The sequence below is a fragment of the Thunnus thynnus genome, chromosome 10 (assembly GCF_963924715.1).
Source record: "Thunnus thynnus chromosome 10, fThuThy2.1, whole genome shotgun sequence".
NCBI classification, from domain to species: Eukaryota; Metazoa; Chordata; class Actinopteri; order Scombriformes; family Scombridae; genus Thunnus; species Thunnus thynnus.
The window spans coordinates 4,830,873-4,846,936 of record NC_089526.1 but is presented as its reverse complement, the minus strand read 5'-3'; the positions used below and the strand labels follow the sequence as shown (position 1 = coordinate 4,846,936).

The 16,064-nt window shown below is 38.5% G+C and overlaps 2 protein-coding genes across 3 annotated transcripts in view; both read left to right on the top strand.

Annotated features, from left to right (window-relative positions):
- Window positions 1-16,064, top strand: part of LOC137190859 (programmed cell death 1 ligand 1-like) — a 63,821-nt gene that overhangs the window by 35,115 nt on the left and 12,642 nt on the right. The gene's annotated exons all lie outside the window — the stretch shown is intronic.
- Window positions 10,140-14,812, top strand: LOC137190857 (programmed cell death 1 ligand 1-like). 2 transcript variants are annotated; one of them, XM_067600549.1, is made up of 4 exons: window positions 10,140-10,221; window positions 12,132-12,187; window positions 12,515-12,874; window positions 13,008-14,812. In XM_067600549.1, exons 2-4 carry the CDS (start codon window positions 12,139-12,141, stop codon window positions 13,118-13,120), a joined length of 522 nt encoding a protein of 173 aa, XP_067456650.1. In that variant the 5' UTR covers window positions 10,140-10,221; window positions 12,132-12,138; the 3' UTR covers window positions 13,121-14,812. The 2 variants fall into 2 exon arrangements, with proteins under 2 accessions (XP_067456650.1, XP_067456649.1); XM_067600548.1 differs by lacking the exon at window positions 10,140-10,221 and adding an exon at window positions 10,235-10,520.

Here is a 16,064-nt window from a genome sequence, read left to right as displayed (position 1 = left end):
TGGAAGTCATAAAATATGTTTGTGAGGCTGAAGGTTTATTCTGTTGTTCATCTTTATGTCAAACTGAAGGTTTAAACTAACCACAGACACAGGAGGTCAGGCTGATGAGCAGAAGGATCCTGCAGATCATCTTCTCCCTGTGAGAGGAGACAGAGGAGAGGAGTCATCAACACATGAGGTCAAAGTTCAGTCATCACACTTGTGAAAAGATAAGTCAGGTTTCATTCATGCATCACAACATGTGCTCATGTTCATCTTCCTTATTCTACATGACTGAGCAAAGGACTTTTAGTCAGATCTCAGTCAGTCTACAGTTTGTTCTTCTATGAATTCAGTTCAAGTAACATGTTTTTAAAAGCCTTTCTCAGGTGTCTGTGTGCAGTAATGTAACTGTGCTACAAGATGCTGCAGGTTAAGTTGATTACAATATCTGAAGGTGCAGTTAATATTTCAGGGTTCTTCGTGTGGTAGGGAGCACTAGGAAACACTTCCCCCAAACTGATGTTGAACGCAGCCCTTGTCTGTTCACCTGCCCATCCCTTCCTATCAATCAGGTTCTGATTATTGTTGATTGTTGTTTTAGCTTCCTTGCTAGTGCTCCCTGAGTCTTACCTTTGCATACCACAGTGGTAAGTGTGTGTGTCGACGCTGCACATTTATCTTTAAAAAAGAGCCTGTGTCAGAGCGGGAAAAGTGTCAATAAGTTAACACAATAAAGTTTTATTCAGTGTTGTCCATCAATTCATCATTTACCAGACTTACATTTCCTTGATGATGATAAAGTGGAATCTGACTGTGTATCAGGCTGCAGCTACATCACATTTTAAATATATTTGTTCAGCTTTAATCTGACGGACAAAACACAGGAGGCAGCAACTGAAGATGAAAAATATAGTTAAAGATTTAAAACATATATAGATCAAAGACATAGAGACATGACTGTAGCTCTCAGTCTGATCCAGTAATAACGTGTTTGGTGATTTGCACTTGAAAAGGCGTCGAGGTTAAAATACAGAATATTTTAAATTTTTAGACATCTATTTGTATCTCAGCTCAACAGCATTCAGTGACTTTATTTCAGCTTCTTCAACAACTGTAGTAAATTTAAACATTTTCACTAAAATGCTGTTAAAACACGTTAAGATTATGCTCCCTATTTAAAAATCTCACTTTCAAACTACATTCTTCATCCGCATCACAATCCTGCTCACTCAGCATATTAACATATAATCTCCAATATTATAGGAATTATATTCCATCGGTGTGACCAATCACATCATGAGTGATAGAGATAATTATTCATTGATCCCACATGTCTAAAGCTTTATACCGATTGTTTAAATTGAAACTGAGATTACACACCATGTGCAATTAAGATTTCAGTGCAGGAGCTGCTCTAACAAACTGACAGCTGTCTTGTGCACAGAGTCACAGAGTTAAACCGGAAGGACAAGCAGAGGTTTTATTCTGAGCTGAGGGTGAATTCACGCTGTGTAATATTTGAATGTGAAGGCAAAAACCGCTGTTCAAACTGACTGATGCGCATAAAAGCGGCAACTTTAGAAAGTCCTTGAGTAACTCAACTAATATCCAACCAGATAGTAAACCTCCGCTAATGAATGTGCTTCGATATGCGCTAAAATACGGACTGAATGAATGAGGAGATGAAACAGTGTGTCTGACTCTGTAAGAGAGAGGAGACAGAGAGAAACTCCGGGTTTACTGACTTACTTTACAGCCACCTCTTATCTCTATATTGTCTGTTTCTTTAACCACTAATTTTCTTTTCAGACACATTTACCAGTTGTTTTATTTGATTTAATACTGTAGTTGTTGGGGGTAGGTGGGCGGAGTTCCCAGCATGTGAGACATTGTGTTTACGGACATAAGTTTAGGTAAATTGTGTTCTAAATCACCACAGATGTTATCTGGTACACAGTGATTAGTGTTACTGTTCTCCACACCAACTCTACGATGTTTCTAGTAGTTAACAGTTTGCTGTTATGGAACAAAGCATGTTACACCATGAGTGAAGGTGGGTGTGCGGTTAGTAACTTCGTTCAGAAGTGTTAACCACTTCCTCACCTTGTAGTGTATGTGCTTGCTCACCACTTCATTTAAAACCATAGCTTGGGTCTGACTTCCGTTCGGCATCCTTGAGAGAATGCGAAAATATGTTAAGCAGACTTTTTTGGTTCACAGGGGCTGTTTTGCTGAAAGCTTGCTCATATGTACAACAGCACATATTGCAAAAGACACAGTAGGAAACTCTCTGTGTCTCCTGCAGTTCAATATTTTTCGGGAGTTTCTGCAACAGTTTGCTTCTATATGTCTCAAAATTTTCTGCACTTTACTCTGCTGTTGCCATACTGTAAGTACTTTTTAATTTACTTTTTAAAACATGAAACATGCTCTTCATTGAAATGATTGGCATTTTAATTATTGTAGGGCCTATCTGATTATTGTGAAATAAACAAAAGCTGACTGCAGTTTTATATGATTTCTGTTATTTTCATAATACCACAGCTGTCTTTCAGGAGGTTCATACCGGTACTTTACCGAATATACAAGAGTAGAGTAGAGAATATCCCAACACGGTGATGTTTCGCAAGTAATCCCGTCAATTCCTGGATTTTAACTACATTTTGGATTATTTGCACAGAACCGTGAGGAAAAACTCTCGGGTAGGCTAAAGCACATTTAATTTAACTTTTTCCAGTGGATGATATTTCCATGTCTCAACCCAACGATGAGCGTTAATATTGAGAGATTTGGTGTATAAAGTACACTCTGCAGTGTATCATCGCTGCTCTTTCTCTCATGTGAGCCGTGTTTGTTAACTATGTGTACCTCTGTAACGGAATTAGACTTCAACAAAGTATATTTATACTAAGCATTAATACTCTTTTGTGTTATTGAGATTAACAGTAACATTATATATACTAACGTTTAATAAATATCAACATTATAATTAGCGGGAAGCGCATTTCGATGTGATATATTTGTAAATACGAGTGTGCTGTGTGGACAAGTTTAACACGATTCAGTCTTACCGTGAAGGCGAAACACGGAAGCAGTTACTTAAACGAAACTGGCAGATGAATACGTGCTATTTCGGGACGCACACACAACCTATTTGTCAACACAATCACAGAACGCCAGACTACAGGGGAGGAAGTTACTAACCGCGCACACAACTTCACTCATGGTGTAACACCCTCATATAGATGATACAGGACCAAGAGTTTAACATCAGTTAACAGTTGACAATTAATTATAAGTACGGTGGAGGTGCTCTTTCTCTCATGTGAGCCGTGTTTGTTAACTATGTGCATTTCTACAACGGTATTAAACTTCAACAAAGTTCGTTTATGTTATGCGTAAATACTCATTTAAGTGTAAGAGACAGATAAAAATATGAGACACGTTAAGACTTAAGTAGGATTTACTTTATATTTAGTGAGAAATACTGTTCAGGTGTTCAATAAATGTCCACCCTGATGGGCTGAGGCTGGTAAATGGGATGTCAGGCTACACTGAGGAGAGCTTAGAGGTGTTGCTGTATACTCACCATGCAGTCACAACAACCTAAACACACTCACACAGTAAACACATGAACCACTCATGTGTCTTAGTGTGTTTAACTACAACTATAACAGGGAAGAGACAATAAACTGGTAAAGAAATAAAACTACAGTTTACCAAACAAAGTAAGGATAGCAGTTGGTTCTAAAATGTGGAACAGTGTTAAATATGGCTGACACTTAGAACAAACCTAAAATTAGACAAAACAGCAGCAAGAGGAGACCAACAATATGGTCCTCCACCTTTATACACTGGCACATGCAGAGACAATATGCAGCATCAAATTATAATGTGTTTGACAAAACACAACGAAGTAGCAGCGAAAACTCTTCAGTAAAGCTAAAGTTTTTTAAATTGACATTAGTGTTGTTTTAAGCGTCCCATTTATCTAGTGCTGTTCCTTTACATGACAGTAATGTTAATGCAGTTTGATAGTTTGGATAGCTTGACTGCTTATGCATTCCCACTGTGTGTTGTTTGTCCACAATTACTGTAATTATCACCATACGTGTTAAAGTTCTGCTTCATCCTCACTCAGATTTTTACATGGAAGACTTTTTACATTTCCAGAATGAGTGAAGGAATCAGGAGAGAGGAGACAGAAGTGAGGAAGAATTGCAGGATGTAGTGGTGTTGAAAGAAAGAGAAACAGTTTACACCTGGCATTGACATGCGTCTTGAGTGACTGCTTGTGATCAGATCTCACTTCTCCGCTCTATATGCAAATAAACACGTACATAATTTCTATTTGCAAAGATCAAATGTGTTGTTGTTTTTTCAACCAGCAGGAGGACCGGGGGTCCAAAGCTGTGTTCCACTTGTTCAATAACAGGATGAACAAATATCCCGTCTATTGATCAGGAGCCTGTTTCAGAAAGCGGGTTTAGTGAAAACTCTTGAGTTTGTTCACCCTGAGATGAGGGAAAGTCTTGATTTTCAGTTTCAGAAGAGAGCTAACTTAAACTTTGGGTCAGTTACCGCAGTAACTGACTCTGTGAACCTAACCTGCTCGCTGGCAGGTTTTCTTCAACAAACCCGGACTTTCTCTCTGTCTCCTCTCTCTCACAGAGCCAGACACGCTGTTTCATTTCCTCATTCATTCAGTCCGTATTTTAGCGCATATCGAAGCACATTCATTAGCGGAGGTTTACTATCTGGTTGGATATTAGTTGAGTTACTCAAGGACTTTCTAAAGTTACCGCTTTTATGCGCATCAGTCAGTTTGAACAGCGGTTTTTTCCTTCACATTCAAATATCACACAGCGTGAATTCACCCTCAGCTCAGAATAAAACCTCTGCTTGTCCTTCCGTTTAAACTCTGTGACTCTGTGCACAAGACAGCTGTCAGTTTGTTAGAGCAGCTCCTGCACTGAAATCTTTATTGCACATGATGTGTAATCTCAGTTTCAATTTAAACAATCGGTATGAAGCTTTAGACATGTGGGATCAATGAATAATTATCTCTATCACTCATGATGTGATTGGTCGCACTGATGGAATATAATTCCTATAATATTGGAGATTATATGTTAATATGCTGAGTGAGCAGGATTGTGATGAAGAATGTAGTTTGAAAGTGAAATTTTTAAATAGGGAGCATAATCTTAACGTGTTTTAACAGCATTTCAGTGACAATGTTTAAATTTATTACAGTTGTTGAAGAAGCTGAAATAAAGTCACTGACTGCTGTTGAGCTGAGATACAAATAGATGTCTAAATATTTAAAATATTCTGTATTTTAACCTCGACGCCTTTTCAAGTGCAACACGTTATTACTGGATCATGGACATGAGCACATGTTGTGATGCATGAATGAAACCTGACTTATCTTTTCACAAGTGTGATGACTGAACTTTGACCTCATGTGTTGATGACTCCTCTCCTCTGTCTCCTCTCACAGGGAGAAGATGATCTGCAGGATCCTTCTGCTCATCAGCCTGACCTCCTGTGTCTGTGGTTAGTTTAAACCTTCAGTTTGACATAAAGATGAACAACAGAATAAACCTTCAGCCTCACAAACATATTTTATGACTTCCATTTTAAAATATGTCAGTGAAAACATTAGAACTATTAAAGCTGGTAGATGACAGTTGGGAAGATCCTCTATCTTCAGTTATTGATTAGATTGTATTAATTATTGGCATCATGCATTACCTTTTTATACTCTTGTATCTTTAAACACTTAGCTGTATTTCTAAATATATATAGGTGGAGTTTAAGGGCTCAAATGTTAAAGTTCTTAGTTTGTCTGGTCCTCACTTTCCCTCTCTGTCTCCTCAACAGGAACATTTGTATTGAACGTGACAGAGACCTCCTACCAGGCAGAGGAGAACGACAACATCACACTGGAATGGATGTTTACAACCAAAACTGACAGTTCCTCCACCTCACTTATAATTATTTGTCAACTGTTAACTGATGTTAAACCCTTGGTCCTGTATCATCTATATGAGGGTGTTGAGGTCTCAGAGTTTCAGGATGGACAGTTTGCAGGACGAGTTCAGTGTGACAAAGACGCCCTCAGAGAAGGACGAATCAGACTTCATGTGTCCAGAATCAGGACTGATGACTCGGGTCTGTACGTGTGTGGAGTGAGAACAGATTATGGTCGGAACAGAGGAAAATGCCGACTCAACGTCACTGGTAAGATGATTCAGTAAAACTCAGCAGAACTATGAAATATGTTTCAACTTAATGTGTTGTGGTTATTTAGTTTTCTTTAGTGAAATGTTGTTTCTTCACATGAATGACACAGATGTGTTTGGTGTCTTTACAGCAGCGAGGGATTGGCCTGAACCTGAGACACCAAACACAGCGAGTCGGGAAAGGATCGGCCTCTACTGTGTACTGGGACTGACAGCAGCAGCTATATCTGTACTGGCTGTTTAGTCATTCACTCTCTGCCTGTTAAACAAGATTTATACTCGGTCCAGTGGTGGATTTCAGAAAACTAACAGTTTAGCAGATGGATCAGAGGAAACAGTTTGATTCACTTTTATACCAAAGACACAGAACACACAAGTTTCCCATTGGCTGGCAGGTAACCATAGCAACAACCTTGATGCTTCATGCACTCCCCTCTCTCCCTCTCTCTTCCCCCAACTGAACTCTGCCCCACATGACATGGACTTTGGGGCTCATCAGAACTGAGCTAGGATGACCCACAGTTTTTCCTCAAGACGATAGTCTGAAATCTGCCACGCATCAGACGCTCTGTTGGATTAAGGACTTTGCTTTGTATTAACTGTCATCTGGTGTCAAGTGCGTGTAGCGCAAGTGAGTGAAGTGTTTGAGAATGTTGTTATAGTTGCTGTTCGTTAGTGAATCGTTTCTGTTAGCTGATCTAAAGGGCTCATATTCATGTATTCTGCCGACTGGGTAGCCTCATATTAACAGCTACTGATACCCACAGTTGCTAGATGTTAATAGGCATCATGTCTCAAGCATAGGACTTTATGTTTGGCGTAGGTCCGCTCGTTAATTAACGGGCGTCCACAACCCGTCAGTTAAACAGCTCGTTCAAGCCCCGTATTGATGTCATGCATGTCTACTACTGGCCAATAGATGGCGCCGTTGCACTGCTGAGTGACATTAACTCAGATATGCCTGTTTAATACATAGTCACATTATTTATCAGCTGTTTGTCAGCTGTATTATCTTGTATAGTGGAAATTTATACATTCAGAAAGTAATATAGTTTACCATTTCTATGTCAGCCTGTTATGTTTTCATACGGATATCTGACATGTTTGTTCTGATTTATTATGTTCATTTACACAGAACCACTGAGGCATCAGACTGTTGTACAAGGATTGTGGTTGTGATGGTGACAGTAAGTCCATACAAATTCAAGACATCTGCGTGATTCTGATCGATCACCTGCAGCAGGTTCTGTGTGAACAAATCCAGCATATAGTCATAGCAGGGAAACTAGAACTTCCTCACATAGAGTATGTATGTATAAAGGGGATGAACATTGAGATAATTATATGTATGTTAAAGAGTATGAACACATGGTAATTATTTAAGTTGTGTATGATGGACACCAGGGTGTCTAGTTGGACTATTCATGATAAACATTAAGTTCATTGATTAAGTATAGAAGGACCAGATAAGTATTTTACTTCTTTCTGACTGCAGCTAGAATCTTCTCTGGGTTTCTGCTGGGTGCTCTGGTTTCCTCCCACTATCAAAGACATGTAGGCTATGTTACGCCCAGGCCACACCGCCTACCTCCACCTTTGCGTGACGGCTCCCTCGCTGAACTGCTGCGGCCTGCAAGCATGTGTTGTCCACACAGACAGCGCTGCTACTGGCAGCCCTATGTTTCTACATTGAGTATTGAGTTTGCCTTTGATAATGGCCATCAATAATAGAATGTTTCATTTCATGTTATTGTAAATTTCATTTCTATGTAGTTTAGACAGAAAAAGGTTCAGAAGTTTGTGCTCAATGGAAAAACAAACAACAAAAAAGGGCTTACTCATATATATTTTTTAATGTCTGTGACATTGCCCCATTCTACAGATATAGACATTGAAACTATATTAAAAGATGTAATGTTGTTGGTATGATGTCAATATGACTGTCAACAGATCATTTTCACTGTCTATTTTTGCTGAGAAAAGCCTCACACGGGAAAAAATAGGCAACACACCAAATCTCTAGATGATGCACAGCTGCAGTTACACCTGAGCTGCGTGGCTCAGGTGCTACCAGGTGTGCTCCTGTCAGTTCCCCTGACCACTGGTGATGGAAAAACAACTGGAGTTGGTTCCTGAGCGCGGCACTGCGGCTGCCCACTGCTTCTAGTGTAGAGGATGGGTCAAATGCAAAGGTCACATCACACAACCATCTGACAGTCATCCTTAATGAGGACTTATTGTGCTAATTAGGAGTTCCAAGCTCTTGTCAAATAATATTTCTCATCTATTTAGGGTGTAAGGTTTCCAAAATCTAATTTAACAATGCATTGCCTTTCCTCATGTACAGTTTATAATGTGTACATATTGTCAATAAATCCCTATTTTTATGAGAGAAAGTTTGACTCTTGTGTGTGTCCATCCTGATAGGTAATCCAACCCAGTGAACAATGAGTTGTGATGTACAAACCTCAAACAAGTCTGAAATGAACCAAACACTCTACAAACTTGTGTTCTCTACTAGCACCTCTGTATGTTTTAACCAAGTTACAACTAATCACATATAATTTTTTGCATGTTGTTACTCTAAGTATGCTTTACTGTTATGTATTTGTACATGTTCTATTGTATATATTTCATATATTTAATTACAACACAGAATCTGTAGTAAGAGTTCATGTGAGGCACTGCTCTGAACCAGACTGTCTGAATCTTTATTGGCAAGAAAGGGCCACAACATTTTGTTTTATGATCTTCACACAAAACAGAAACACACAAATAGATGTTATAAGAAAAGATGATACATTGTAAAATATATATAGAGAGAGAGAAAGAATATGAGGTGAGCAAAAATAAATTATTTCAAAAAAATCTCAGTCAGCAAATAAAAAAAGAACCATATTAATGTGTAAAATGTCTCTTGTTGGTCTCCTCTTGCTGCTGTTTTGTCTAATTTTAGGTTTGTTCTAAGTGTCAGCCATATTTAACACTGTTCCACATTTTAGAACCAACTGCTATCCTTACTTTGTTTGGTAAACTGTAGTTTTATTTCTTTACCAGTTTATTGTCTCTTCCCTGTTATAGTTGTAGTTAAACACACTAAGACACATGAGTGGTTCATGTGTTTACTGTGTGAGTGTGTTTAGGTTGTTGTGACTGCATGGTGAGTATACAGCAACACCTCTAAGCTCTCCTCAGTGTAGCCTGACATCCCATTTACCAGCCTCAGCCCATCAGGGTTTAGTCTTGTTTGTCTTTCTTTTGAATACTGAAGTCAATTTTAATTCAACAGAATCTAATAGTAAAAGATTTTCATTAATACTTATTAATACCGTCACCATATTGTCTGTTTCTTTAACCACTAATTTTCTTTTCAGACACATTTACCAGTTGTTTTATTTGATTTAATACTGTAGTTGTTGGGGGTAGGTGGACGGAGTTCCCAGCATGTGAGACATTGTGTTTACAGACATAAGTTTAGGTAAATTGTGTTCTAAATCACCACAGATGTTATCTAGTACACAGTGATTAGTGTTACTGTTCTCCACACTAACTCTACGATGTTTCTAGTAGTTAACAGTTTGCTGTTGTGGAATAAAGCATCTTACACCATGAGTGAAGTTGTGTGGGCGGTTAGTTACTACCCCCAGGCAGCTCTCTTCACTTGCCCATAGTTCTTTCTAGATACGTCTAAATATGCGTCTGAAAGGGGAACAAATTGTGCAACAACACAGCTCGTGACTCCAGCGAGTGGCCACAACCTGTATTTGATGCCACCAGCTAGCACAACTCAAACATGTTGTACTATTAGAGGAAGTGCAAAGTCAAGAAACGCCAGTACCATCATGCTGTCACTGTGTCGTTTCCCGAAGGAGGGGACTTTGAACTTCCTATTGGTGTCTCTCACACCTCTCAATTTCCTTCGTGAATATCTATAACAGTGTGCTTCCTCATGTCTACAGATTTCTGCACTTTGCTCTGCTGTTGTCACACTGTAAGTACTTTTTAATTTACTTTTTTAAATATGAAACATGCTTTTTACTGAAATGATTGAAATTATATAGTTATTGTAGGGTCTACCTGATATTTGTGAAAACAAACAAAAGCTGACTGCATTTTTATATGATTTCTGTTATTATCATAATACCACAGCTGTCTTTCAGGAGGTTCATACCGGTACTTTACCGAATATACAAGAGTAGAGTAGAGAATATCCCAACACGGTGATGTTTCATGGAGTAATCCCGTCAATTCCTGGATTTTAATGAAGTGTTGGATTATTTGCACAGAAACGTGAGGAAAAACTCTTGGGTAGGCTAAGGCACTTTTAATTTAACTTTTTCAATGGATGATATTTTCATGTCTCAACCCAACGATGAGCGTTAATATTGAGAGATTTGGTGTATAAAGTACACTCTGCAGTGTATCATCGCTGCTCTTTCTCTCATGTGAGCCGTGTTTGTTGACTTTGTGCATTTCTACAACGGTATTAAACTGCAACAAAGTTCGTTTATGTTATGCGTAAATACTCATTTAAGTGTAAGAGACAGATACAAATATGAGACACGCTCAGACTTAAGTAGGATTTACTTTATATTTAGTGAGAAATACTGTTCAGGTGTTCAATAAATGTCCACCCTGATGTGCTGAGGCTGGTAAATGGGATGTCAGGCTACACTGAGTAGAGCTTAGAGGTGTTGCTGTATACTCACCATGCAGTCACAACAACCTAAACACACTCACACAGTAAACACATGAACCACTCATGTGTCTTAGTGTGTTTAACTACAACTATAACAGGGAAGAGACAATAAACTGGTAAAGAAATAAAACTACAGTTTACCAAACAAAGTAAGGATAGCAGTTGGTTCTAAAATGTGGAACAGTGTTAAATATGGCTGACACTTAGAACAAGCCTAAAATTAGACAAAACAGCAGCAAGAGGAGACCAACAAGAGACATTTTACACATTAATATGGTCCTCCACCTTTATACACTGGCACATGCAGAGACAATATGCAGCATCAAATTATAATGTGTTTGACAAAACACAACGAAGTAGCAGCGAAAACTCTTCAGTAAAGCTAAAGTTTTTTAAATTGACATTAGTGTTGTTTTAAGCGTCCCATTTATCTAGTGCTGTTCCTTTACATGACAGTAATGTTAATGCAGTTTGATAGTTTGGATAGCTTGACTGCTTATGCATTCCCACTGTGTGTTGTTTGTCCACAATTACTGTAATTATCACCATACGTGTTAAAGTTCTGCTTCATCCTCACTCAGATTTTTACATGGAAGACTTTTTACATTTCCAGAGTGAGTGAAGGAATCAGGAGAGAGGAGACAGAAGTGAGGAAGAATTGCAGGATGTAGTGGTGTTGAAAGAAAGAGAAACAGTTTAGTTTCAGTTTAGTACGTAAATGTAAGACTCAGGGAGCACTAGCAAGGAAGCTAAAACAATAATCAACAATCAACAATAATCAGAACCTGATTGATAGGAAGGGATGGGCAAGTGAACAGACAAGGGCTGCGTTCAACATCAGTTTGGGGGAAGTGTTTCCTAGTGCTCCCTACCACACGAAGAACCCTGAAATATTAACTGCACCTTCAGATATTGTAATCAACTTAACCTGCAGCATCTTGTAGCACAGTTACATTACTGCACACAGACACCTGAGAAAGGCTTTTAAAAACATGTTACTTGAACTGAATTCATAGAAGAACAAACTGTAGACTGACTGAGATCTGACTAAAAGTCCTTTGGTCAGTCATGTATAATAAGGAAGATAAACATGAGCACATGTTGTGATGCATGAATGAAACCTGACTTATCTTTTCACAAGTGTGATGACTGAACTTTGACCTCATGTGTTGATGACTCCTCTCCTCTGTCTCCTCTCACAGGGAGAAGATGATCTGCAGGATCCTTCTGCTCATCAGCCTGACCTCCTGTGTCTGTGGTTAGTTTAAACCTTCAGTTTGACATAAAGATGAACAACAGAATAAACCTTCAGCCTCACAAACATATTTTATGACTTCCATTTTAAAATATGTCAGTGAAAACATTAGAACTATTAAAGCTAGTAGATGACAGTTGGGGAGATCCTCTATCTTCAGTTATTGATTAGATTGTATTAATTATTGACATCATGCATTACCTTTTTATACTCTTGTATCTTTAAACACTTAGCTGTATTTCTAAATATATATAGGTGGAGTTTAAGGGCTCAAATGTTAAAGTTCTTAGTTTGTGTGGTCCTCACTTTCCCTCTCTGTCTCCTCAACAGGAACATTTGTATTGAACGTGACAGAGACCTCCTACCAGGCAGAGGAGAACGACAACATCACACTGGAATGGATGTTTACAACCAAAACTGACAGTTCCTCCACCGTACTTATAATTAATTGTCAACTGTTAACTGATGTTAAACCCTTGGGCCTGTATCACCTATATGAGGGTGTTGAGGACTCAGAGTTTCAGGATGGACAGTTTGCAGGACGAGTTCAGTGTGACAAAGACGCCCTCAGAGAAGGACGAATCAGACTTCATGTGTCCAGACTCAGGATTGATGACTCAGGTCTGTACCAGTGTGAAGTGAGAACAGATTATGGTCGGAACAGAGGAAAAGGCCGGCTCAATGTCACTGGTAAGATGATTCAGTAAAACTCAGCAGAACTATGAAATATGTTCCAACTTAATGTGTTGTGGTTATTTAGTTTTCTTTAGTGAAATGTTGTTTCTTCACATGAATGACACAGATGTGTTTGGTGTCTTTACAGCAGCGAGGGATTGGCCTGAACCTGAGACACCAAACACAGCGAGTCGGGAAAGGATCGGCCTCTACTGTGTACTGGGACTGACAGCAGCAGCTATATCTGTACTGGCTGTTTAGTCATTCACTCTCTGCCTGTTAAACAAGATTTATACTCGGTCCAGTGGTGGATTTCAGAAAACTTACAGCTCAGCAGATGGATCAGAGGAAACAGTTTGATTCAATTTTATACCAAAGACACAGAACACACTAGTTCCCCATTGGCTGGCAGGTAACCATAGCAACAACCTTGATGCTTCATGCACTTAAATTACAAACTGTAAAAACTAATAATGGTTAAAACACATCCTGCCTTTATTTTCTCCAGTAAGTGGCCATGGTATCAGAGCCATAATGAACCACTGATATACAACAATAACAGACTTGATGGAGGAAACAACGTTCTTGATCTTTACCTTGTTTATCATTTTGATATCAGGACTCCTCGTTAAACTTTGTTAGATCTGAAATGTGCACTTTGTTCACTTTATTGAAATAATGCTGAGATGCACGTCTACCTCATAAATCACCTCATCTGTGTGATTTATTTTCAAATGAAATATAACATTAACATTTATATCCTGTCTATCATGTGCTTGAAGCTTGTAATGAAGTATTCAGGTTAAGACCCTTCAGAGCTGCTTGTTCTCATGTGTTATGAACACTGGTGTTAAACTAGTGCCACACAGGAAGTGATGATACGTTTGTTTATAATGACCACAACAATCTTTTCATCATGTTTGTTGATCGTCTAACGTCATGAAAACTGTAAAACTGAGTTCTGACCTTCTTTCCAGAATTTATATCTTTAACTTCTCAATATTGATCTTTGTTGTTTTATTGTAATGTGTAATTGAAACTGAGATTTACTGTTGCTGTTTTTAATCCTGTCTGTTACAGTGAGCTCTTATTTACTGTCTGTTATTGATTATCAGTCTTTCACATGTATGTTTGAGAGAAAACCTGAACTGGAAACACTGGTATTAAGGATAAAGACCAGCAGAGGGAGCTCTTCACTGGAAGTCAACTCATCTTGTTTAGAGATCCTCACCTGGCTGCAGGTTACAGCTGTGTGCTCATTTACACCTTTAGGCTTATTGAAACATAACAGATGTATCACAGAGATCTGCTACTGTTATGTGTTTTATCTGTGATATTTACTTAAAATAACAGAAACCAGCAATTTCTCTGTTTAATATCTCAAACTACAACACTGGTGAAAGTGCTTTGTGGATGGACTGAAAATGACTTCAAATGTGTTCCAAGCTGTAAATGAATAGTGTCAGGCAAAGCAGTTTACTCCTTGTACCACAGATTAAATACTTTTGAATCACAGTGTAGAAGTTAATAGTCCAAATTCACCCATTCATGAATCTCACAATATCTTCCGTTTTTTTATTTGTAAACAAATTATATCAGACTTTGTGCACACTAAGTGTCATCCATAAAACATCACTGGTGGTGAATTGTAAAATATAACCATTATAGATTTTTTTAGTGTTTACAATGGAAAAGTAAGTTTCTTGTTGACAAATCTGCTTGGATACTGACCTGCACAGACACATTGAAAAAAAGAGGATCCAAAACATTAAAAAAAACAAACAAGAAATGAATGTCTTTATGTTAGATTACTATATAAAGAAATTGTAGACACACATCCTTTTATCAGAAATGCAAGTTTTATATGTGTACAATCATTGACAGTATATAATAAAGTCATTGCAGACAGGAGGTGTTCATTTTGTTTTTAAGACAATACTGCCACCTACTGGACTTTTTCTGAAAGGTATTTCATTACAGACATTTAAGGTAAAATCCCTGTTTCATGTCATTTCAAAAGCTTTTTTAAATAAAATGACATTGTGTGATTCAACAAAAGAGTGAAATAAATGCAAGAAATCAGTGCTGTAATTCCCTGTAATGCAAGGGTGGAATATAAAAAATATCTCTTTACTGTCTATGTTAATACTTTGACAGGGGAGTGTGTGCAGGCAGGCAGCCGACTGTGGGAGGGTGAAGAGGGAGCTGAGAGACAGATGATGGAGGGGAGTTGGTGGTAGGAGCAGCCATGGGGGACAGTCCTCTGTGGCTGGGGAGGGAGAGAACCTCCATGTGAGGTTCAGGAGGTGACTGGGGACCTTGCTGTTTGGGTCCTGGCTGTTGCTGCAGGATCTTGCTGTTTTCAGCCAGCAACTGCTCTCTGTCCACCCTGACCAGAGCTCTACAACACACAGTCAGAGCAATAGAAAGGACTGTGTACATGCAAGTAGAGACTAGAGACATAATTAATGTGTTATATCAGTTTGGGAAAAGTATTTGTGGTGGACCTGTTTGATATTGTTCCATGTTGACCAGTCTACATTTTAGTGTGAAGAAATCATGTGTGTTTGGGGGGAAATCATAGGATTTTATTTTGCCTCTTTACTGCCACTTGCTGTCAAAAGTGTCAATAGTGCTGTCAAAAAGTGCAGTAATTATAAAGTGAAAACAGCTCCTATTAAACAATAATTTGCTGCATTATAAAGTGACTTTATCAATATATGTGATACATGTCCTGATCACATTTATGGATTATGCTGGTCAAGGCAGCAATATTTCTCTGAGCAGTTATGAATATATTTAGAAAACAGGATCCAATGACTCCTTGAACGTAAGGAAAACAGGGAAGAGAATAAATAGTAGAAGCTGGTGAGTGTTGGAAACGCATTAGATGGTTTTGGACTTTTTACAGGCAATGTTGGACGTAAGAAAGAATGAAAATTAGATGAATGTTAAGGGAATGAATAGAGAGAACCACTTCCTGAAGGAGTCTGAGTCTATGTAACCCTCTGGTAACTTGGGAACACTCTCTTTATTACATGGTCCCCCCGGCTTGCCCCTATCATCCTGTAGATGATAAAAAGGTAAACACACACTTTACCTTTATATTTCAACATGACCACATCCGCAGCTTCTGTCTCTGTCTCATTCTCTCACTTACACTCTCCTCCATTCACCAGCTTAGACAGACACAAAAAAACATAGA

Coding starts and splice junctions, on each gene's coding strand:
- LOC137190857 (XM_067600548.1), top strand. CDS start 10,492: ATGAAGTGTTGGATTATTTGCACAGAAAC. Junction 10,521..12,131: donor TGGATTATTTGCACAGAAAC/GTGAGGAAAAAC, acceptor CTCCTCTCACAG/GGAGAAGATGATCTGCAGGA. Junction 12,188..12,514: donor CCTGACCTCCTGTGTCTGTG/GTTAGTTTAAAC, acceptor TCTCCTCAACAG/GAACATTTGTATTGAACGTG.